The sequence below is a fragment of the Lipotes vexillifer genome, unplaced genomic scaffold (assembly GCF_000442215.2).
Source record: "Lipotes vexillifer unplaced genomic scaffold, Lipotes_vexillifer_v1.1 scaffold513, whole genome shotgun sequence".
NCBI lineage: Eukaryota > Metazoa > Chordata > Mammalia > Artiodactyla > Lipotidae > Lipotes > Lipotes vexillifer.
In genome coordinates, this window is record NW_006777952.1 from 523131 (window position 1) to 532278 (window position 9148).

General features: G+C 42.9%; 1 protein-coding gene across 2 annotated transcripts in view; it reads left to right on the forward strand.

Moving 5' to 3' along the window:
• ETV5 (ETS variant transcription factor 5) overlaps positions 1-9148 on the forward strand; it is a 56726-nt gene that overhangs the window by 18649 nt on the left and 28929 nt on the right. For both annotated transcript variants that reach the window (XM_007451385.1, XM_007451384.1), the window contains exon 6: positions 8816-8945. In XM_007451385.1, coding sequence (XP_007451447.1) covers positions 8816-8945 — 130 coding nt within the window. The remainder of the gene's footprint in view (positions 1-8815; positions 8946-9148) is intronic.

Consider the following 9148-nt stretch of genomic DNA (forward strand, 5'->3'; position numbering starts at 1 on the left):
CAACAGTGAGAGGCCCGCGTACCGGAAAAAAAAAAAAAACAAAAAACGGTACTGATGAACCTAGTTGCAGGGCAGGAATAAAGAGGTAGACATAGAAAATGGACTTGAGGACATGGGGTGGGAGGGCAAAGCTGGGGCGAAGTGAGAGTAGCATCGAAATATATACACTACTGAATGTAAAATAGTTGGCTGCTGGGAAGCAGCAGCATAGCACAGGGAGATCTGCTCCGTGCTTTGCGATGACCTAGAGGCGGGTAGGATAGGGAGGATGGGAGGGGAGGCTCAAGAGGGAGGGGATATGGGGACGTGTATGCCTATGCCTGATTTCGCTTTGTTGTGCAACAGAAACTAACACAGTACTGTGAAGCAATTATACTCCAATACAGATTAAAAAAAAAAAAACTGACTTTTTTTGAAGGGTCCTGGCCAGTTGTTTTGTAGTTGTTGACTTTTTTAGGGTACATTTTTAAAGGATATGTAGAAATGCAAACAACATACAGAAATGCTGACCTTAGGCCTGGAAATTCCCTATGTTTTGGGTTTTCTCACCTCTCATATCCATGTTATAATGTTGACCTCTAAACACTGGTAGAAGAACAGAGTGAGTCAGATGAAGAGAGACTGTGCATGTTTACTTAGTTACATGCATGTTTAGTTCCTGGAGAGAACTAAACATGCATATAACTAAGTAAATGAATCCCTCAAAAGAAGAGGGCTTTTGAGGGATTCATTACAATTTTTTAGCATAGCTTACTAAATAGTTGATTTTACTATTTATGGATGATTTTTTGCTATATTCAATTTTTGAATGTATGTTTACAAAGGTTAGCTGTATCAGATATTAAAGAAAATGGCACAGTCCCCCACATCTCCACCAATTCTGCTTTTAGTACTTGTGCCCCTTAACTAAATTTGATAACATCTCAAATTTTTATTTTTGGAAACTGTCTCCAGGCAGAATCAATGTTAACCATCCATTCAAACGGGTTTGAGCATGTCTCTTATTTGGTTTAGGAATCTAAAAGCCATCTCCTTTTCCAGATACTTTTATTATGTGCCAGAACCTGTCCACTTATCGCATCTCCCTTAAACCTCTTTGGTTCCCAGAACAGGGTGTTATCTCCTGTCCTTGTCATTTGCTATAGCAATTGCAAAGAATATTGAGATTAGGAATATATTTTATGCTTGAATGAATTTCTAATCTACTCAGGCCTAAATAAAGACATATTTCTGACCCCTTCTAGTAGTACGGTAGAACTTAAAGTAAGCCTCAGCCTGTCTACCCCTTTTTTCTTACTCACTAGCCATCTATGCTTTGTCTCAGAATTTGTCCAAAACAGGCCAGCACTAAGGAAAGGCAGCAGTATGTTGGAAAGTAAGCCTTCTGGTTTTGTTGTGCACAGAACTCAAGGGACACTGCACCTGGTGACTTAAAGCCCTCCGGTCTTTGCCAACTGGGTACCCTAACAAGTTAAGAGTCATCAGGGGAGAAGAAGCCACACCTGCTCCTTCCAGACGGCTTCTGCATTTCTGTTTTGTCACTGTCATTTTTAAGTTCATATGTCCCTCTGCCCTCCTTCCTTGAGTTCTACTGACAGCCACAGCCAAAGAGCAGTACAGGCAGGTGTCTCGGGCTCCCCTCACCATCATTCTTTTTTTTTTTTTTTGTTTGCTGTACGCGGGCCTCTCACTGCTGTGGCCTCTCCCGTTGTGGAGCACAGGCTCCGGACACGCACGCTCAGCAGCCACGGCTCACGGGCCCAGCCGCTCCGCGGCACGTGGGATCTTCCCGGACCAGGGCATGAACCTGTGTCCCCTGCATCGGCAGGCGACTCTCAACCACTGCGCCACCAGGGCAGCCCCTCCACCATCATTCTTGAACTAAACAGTATGTATTCCATACTATGGAGGGAAATGAAGCAGGATGGTAGTGGCCTAAGACAGGAACAGTGTCCCAAAGCTGGTGGCACAGGGAGTAGTAAGCTTAGGAGTGGACCTTCCCTTTAGGATTATGGCTCTGGAATCCTGAGAAGTCTCTCAGCCATGACTGTGTACATCCACACAACATTTGTTCACGAGTGCTATGAGAGGCTCTGGAGACATGGGCTGGCTACCTGGGACATAGCCTCATGGACATGCCATTTGGAGGCAGGTGTTGGTGTTCTGGTCAACCTTCCATGTACGGTAAGAAGATCGTGCCTGTCAATCGTGACCAAATAAGGTCCTATCCTGAGGTCATGCTGGCACAGCTGATTTGGGAAAGATGAGTCTGTTCCAGATGCAAGTAATGAAACTGAAGAAGGCGGAGAGGAAAACCCCAAAACAAAATCAGAACGGCGGCACCCAACAGAAAGCAGGCAGAGCCTGTGTGTGATGCAGGAGAAGTAGGATGGTCTTAGTCTCTCTCCCGCGCAGACCGCAGCATAACTGATTGGCAATTTCTTTAACACTCAGCGACTACATAAATGCTGTATGTATTCACAACAAAGGCTGTGGCGAATTGAAATTTTGATGATCACGAAACACCAAAGGAAAGGCTTATTATTAGACAAGGTGGTTTTTGTCTTTCTGAAAAAAATTCCTTTTGACTCAAACTGTCGTGCATCATAACATTCAACAAAAGTGTTTTCCTTTGTTTTGATCCTCTGTGCTGTAATAGTGAAGTTCACTGCCAGCACTAGCATGGGGTAGCTGCCTTGGACAGAATCCACAGGCCTGTACTTGTGGGCAGGAAACAGATTTTGTCAGCAGAGGGAATTATTATTTCTCTTGAATGGACTAGTTTGTCTATTTTTTTTTCTATTTTGAAACAGTTGGGTTATATCTTTGAAAGACTGCTTGTACACCATCACAGAAGGAAGATTTTCTAAAGTTTGAGAAATCTTAGTATTAACTCAGTGATGCTATTTGACCAGGATAGGACTTTTTTTTTTTTTTAAATAGGAACAATTGAAATAACACATAGCAATCATAAGAGTACAGCTTGATAAATTTTCAAACTATATAAGCCTTTAGATCAAGACCTAGAACTTATCAAAATACAAGGAGACTCCATGTGCCCCCTGAACAGGCACCACCCCCAGACTCAGGAGTAACCTCCATCCTGACTTTAAACACTGTAGAGTAATTTTGTTTCCTTTTGAATGTTATTGTAAATGGGCTCATGTAGTGTCTGGCTTTTTTTTGTAGTGTCTGGCTTTTATTTATGAGCCCGTGTTGTTAAGTGTGATTGTAATTTCTTCATTCTTATTTCTGTGTAGTATTGAAATTTTGTTTGAGATTATATTGAGCCTATACATAAATTTGGGAAGAACTGATATCTTTACAGTATCAACCTTCCAACCTATGAACATAATATATTCTTCTATTTATTGAGAGTTCTTTGATTTTCCTCAGGGTTTTATAGTTTTCAGTTTAGATATCTTGCATGTCTTTTATTAGGTGTGTTCCTAGGTATTTGATGTTATCTGTTGCTATTGTAAGTGTATTTTTTGAATGTCACATGGTTTTAGTTACTGTGTATATAAATCGTTCTTTTTGTGTATTGGCCTTATTTATAGCCAATGATCTTGGTAAATTAGCTTATTGATTATTATACTTTGTGGATTCTCTAACATTTTCTGTGTACCCAACCAGGCCATCTGTGAATAATGAGAGTTATATTTTTCTTTCTAATCTTTTTGCCTTTTATTCATTTTTCTTAACTTACTGCATTGGCTAGGATCAGGCTTGATTTTTGATCACTGTGTCAGATAGAAAAATATTCCAAGGAGTTCCCTAGTAAGAAAAGCAACTGTGAAGTTAAGTTGGTTGATCTGTGAACATCGTATCTAAATTTTAGATGGTATTATGATGGTCTACAAAGCAGCACATTGTACTTTGTAATGCATGCCCACAGATATGGACTTATATCTTGTCAGCCAGCCACCCTTGTCTTTCCTACCCCTGACAAGCAGAGACTCTCATATATTTGTGCATGGATCCTTAACAGAGTTCTTATAGTCAAATAGGGGGTCCAGACAGCTCACTCAAAAGTGTTCTTGCCTCAGAGGTGGCATTAAGAGGGAATGTCAAGAAGCAGTTTCAGGAGGGGTGGGGCATTTGGGGTGCGAGATGGTATCCGTGGCAGCAGTGTGGCATCTGGCTGGTCAGTGACTGGCTGTAGAAGATGCCAGGCCTTCCAATGTGCCTGCAGCTATCTGAATGAGAAGGTTTTGATCAGCAGGATATAGAAGGGAGAATGAGATCTTCTAGATGGAATACTAGGTTGGGAGGCAAGGACTATAAGAAGTAGAGGCCACTGGAGTCAAGAGATGTTAGTTGCCAGTAGGAGTGAGGCAGGGATCCTGGGTATTTTGGTGGCCTAGAGATGGGGAAGGTGTAAGCCCTTGAGTGGATTCAGGTGTATCAGGTGTGCCTCCAGCTGGCGAGTGCAGAGTAGACATGAGGACACAGACCCTGATAATTGGCAAATAGTATTCCTTCATCTTCTTCTCTGGTGTTGTCTTCTTTCTCGACCTCTTTCTGTATTTCTTTTAATCCCTTTCTGATGTAGTCTTTTTCTCTCAGATTCCCTCTGGGAAGCAATGTGATGGAATGACTCACAACTGTTTGGGACAGTATCCTGATCACTTACAGCTATGAGACTGTGGCGGATTACTTACCTTTTGAGCCTTGATCTTCTCATCTCTAAAATGGAGACAGTGAAAGTAGCTTTCTCACTGGGTTGGGAAGATTGAATAAGATAATGTATATAAACAAACTGGCCAAAGCCAATGATCAGGGGTCTGTCTGGCTGCCTCTCTCTTGGTCTCCCTGGTTCTTTTCCAGAGGTGTTAGTTCTTATCCATTGTTCCTTTGTTCTAGAGCACTTTTCTCTCAACCAGATGTAATGTGGTATTTTTGTTGTTTTCATTGAAAACAAAGTCCATGTCCTCTATTTTTGATGTACAAAGTGGGTGAGTGCAGTTATCTCCCATTGCTGTCAATGTGGTAGATCACTGAAATGACAGTGGGGGGTTCTTGCCTCCTTTCCCCTCCAATATCAGAAGCTCCAAAGACCTTGAGCAATTCCTTTAACTCCTCTGGGCCTCAGGGTCCTTATCTATAAATGTAAGGGCCTGAATTAAGTGGATCGTGAGGCCCCAGTCCAACTCTTAATTACACCTGTGGGAAGACGCTGAAAATCAGACCTCTCACTAAATTATGCATGCCCTGAAGAAAGGACTGCCATGTCTGTTTTGTTTACCATCATATCCCCAACACCTTCAGGATGCCTGACCCATGGAAGATGTTCGATGAATGAATGATTGGATGAATGAATGAAAAATTTTTACAACTAGGAAGGCGGCCCACGTTTGCCAGGAATTGTTCTCAGGGCACTGTTGGCTTTATGGGCCCATCTTCTATAACTGAGCTTAAACTCAAATTTTCTAATTGTAGAAAATGTTTATCAACTCAAATAGTCAAGTAGCATCTCTTTTCAAACTTCCTAAGGAGTTCATGCTCCTCTTTTTTTTTGTTCGTTTGTTTGTTTTTTTGCGGTACGCGGGCCTCTCACTGTTGTGGCCTCTCCCGTTGCGGAGCACAGGCTCTGGATGCGCTCACGGGCCCAGCCGCTCTGCGGCATGTGGGATCTTCCCGGACCGGGACACGAACCCGTGTCCCCTGCATCAGCAGGCGGACTCTCAACCACTGCGCCACCAGGGAAGCCCTATGCTCCTCTTTTAATTGCAATTCATTGCCATGCTTTATAGTCCTCAGTCTCTGTCATCGTTTAGTAAGTTGCCCATGCGAAGGTAAATATTCTGTTTTTGAAAGCACAGTGTATAATTACACAACATCATAGCACCATCTGCAAGGTGCTGTGCCATTTTCTTTATTTCTGAAGGCAGCATCACATAGCTCATTTTACAGAGAGGGAACAGGCTGAAAGCAAGGAGCATTCCTTGGACTTCCAAGTTCCTGCTTAAAATACACGACTAGCTCTGACTAGTGCATACCACCGTCAGGCTCCTTCATACATCCTCTGGCCCAGCAGTCCCTTTGGAGACCAAGCCTTCGTCGTAACCCCTCACAGGGCCCCTACTGGCTTTCCTGTCAGTGATCTGTGAAACTTCCAATTCTCGCTCCTGCTCTGTACCACTCTCCTCTCCCTCCTTCGAATGGTTGATTCCTGAGGGAAAGAATATTTATGACTAACATCGCGTCTAGCCTTGAAGCGCAAATGTGGTCCCTGCCTTCAAGGTTAAGAATTAATTGGAAATATAACCCATTCAATCACTTATTATCGTAGTTGATTCAGGCTGCTATAGTACCACAGACTGGGGAGCTAACAAACAACAGAAATTTATTTCTCACTGTTCTGGAGGCTGGAAGTTTGAGATCACGATGCCAGCATGGTTGGGTGAGGGCTCCCCTCCAGGTCACAGACTTGTGTCCTCAGATAGCTGTGCCCTTGTGACATAATCACCTCCCAAAAGCCCCTCCCCCTAATATCACATAGGGCATTAGGATTCCAACATATGAATTTTGGGGGTCACAAACATTCAGACCGTAGCACTCATCAGATATTTCTTGAACTCCTCCTTTGGTTAGAGAACATAAGATTCCAGGTATAGGACAGTTTGGTGTGGTGGAAGATACCATACAATCAAGAGCTAAAATGGTGTAGTACACACTAAGAGTACTGTGTAGATTTGAGGGAATCAGGACATCCAATTAGCCAAAAGCTTAGATTCTCTTTCAAAATGGGTATATACTATTCCTGAAGACATTATGAAAGTGTGCTTTCTGGGAAACTTTGGTTTACCCTCTGGTGTTAGTCCTGTCAGCAGAGCTGGTAACTTTTATAACAATATTGTGAAAATGTCAAAACATTTCTAAAACCTGAAGTGAGAAAATTGAATAATGCCATAACTTGTTTACTCTCCAGACTTTGGTAAAACAGTGATTATAAATGATTTTCTTTAGATAAAGTCAGAAAAGTACTTTCCAGGACATGTAACTTCTGTTTATGCTGGGGCATCATCACCTTCCCTCATTACCTTGCCAAAACTTTTATGGCAGAAGACTGGTAAGAGGAGAAGCAATGACACAGGGGCAGTGCCGAGAACCACCAGAGCATCCACTGCGTTGGAGAAAATGGTTTTCTGTGTCAAGTCGTCGATTCTCCCTTCTCGTTTACTAACAACATTCTAACAACAACAAGCTTAGCCATTTTCTGTGTCTGAATGTCTGAAAACATTTGATAGCAATTGAGGGTTGGCTGCCATGATGTCACCATCAAAAAATCACAAGAGAGACTCTAATGACTTCTAAATATAATCTGCCAGTTCTGAACTTATTTTGCATGTTCGGGAAAAGCAGTTGGCATTATGTAGGAAAGGGATAATGAAAACCTGCCCTTGCCAGTCAGTCCCTGGCAGGACTTTGCTTTATAAACTTGTCATCTGTGATCTAGTCCTCAGTCTCATTTGTTCACTTCTGAGTCCAGAATTCAGGGGTTGGAGGAGGCACCTGAGAAACCAGTTGGTGGGAAGATTGTTCAGTCTTACCAGACAGGAAAGGGATGATCCTTTAGCTAATTCTCCCTAATAGAATCACTAAGAAAACCAATCTCCTGGAAGATGGCTTAGAAGTAAAGATTGAGTGGAACGGAAAACTTTAGTGGGTCACCAGAGCACTAAGCTCTGTTAGCTATTTAATGAGAATTTGGATCCAGTGGAGAACAGCTGGCAGGAAAGCTTAACTCATTCCCCTCCCTCTCCTTCCCAGATGCTGGACAGAGAGTAGCAATTGTAGCCCGTAGCTAGAAGACAACCCTTACAATACAGCATCTTTTAGAGTTTGCCCTTCTACTTTGGGTAAAACACCCTCTCTAAAATGAGTTAGCTCCTAGATACGGCAGAAAAGACAAAACTGGTTGGGTTTTGCCACTGCATGTAAGTCACCTTGGTTTGAAAAACTCTTACTCCTCTGCCCTCTGAGAATCACGTATGGAATGTGCAGTCGACTTCTAAACATAAAGCAACAGCTCTGTATGCTATCAATTTAGGAAAAGTAATTGGCACCATCTGTGAAAGGATTGGTTATGAGAGCCTGCCCTTCGTGGCCGGGTACTAGGAGACGCATGGAGCCGACACAAGCACAGAGGTTTCCAGGCCTCCTCCTGGAGAAGTATGCAGTTAACCTCTCCTCGGTTGTGGTTTGGTCCATCGTTGTATTCCTTTGCTTTTAAAAATTTTGAAATGCCCCTAAAATTGAGTATTTCTTACTCAGAGCTAATATTTAGTTGCTTGAGGAAGGACTTTGAAAAATCATGTATTTTTTTTAAAGTCGTGTATTTAATTTGTATATATGCCTCTGTATTTTGCCACAGGAATTTTAAGCCTTTGATAAGCTAACGTGTAATGTCTACCAGTATATTTTTGGTGTTGTTTTGTCCTTTTCAGAAACAAAATTGTTCTTATCTGCAATCCTTGGTATTCTATCACACCTGTATTTTTCTTGAAGAACCATCACCTACAGGATCTTTAAGGGCCTCAGAGCTGCTAGGAAGCAGACCCAACACCAAAGAAGTTTGGTGAAAACAGACTTGGCTAATGTAGAGTGTCAGATGATGATTTCTGACTTTAAAGAACGTTTCATTGGTTTTAGATGGTAGGCTCTGTGTTAAGGGTTGGGCTTTCTCTGGCATGTGATTTGACACGAGTTCCAAGAACAATCAGCTAGTATAGGGTTTGCAGAAGGAAGCATTGTGCTCCCTGTTAATCAGCTGTCCTCTGTTCCTCCCTCATCCCTCTTCTGATTTTAGTGGTGCTTCATGCCCCACCTCCAACCAAGATCAAACGGGAGCTGCACAGCCCCTCCTCTGAGCTGTCGTCCTGTAGCCATGAACAGGCTCTCGGTGCTAATTATGGAGAAAAGTGCCTCTACAACTATTGGTAAGTGGAGCCAGAGGAAGGCTGGCCAGGAAGTGGCCGGCACGCTGATTGCTTACAGTATTATTCAGCAGATGCTCAGTGCAGCGCACCCCATCTTTCGTGGCAGTGTAATGATCCTCTAGGTGTAGCCAGTCCAAATGCGGCTTTGTCTGCATGTAAAATGCAAAACTGTTAAATCGGCTCTCGGGGTGGGGGGGGGGGGC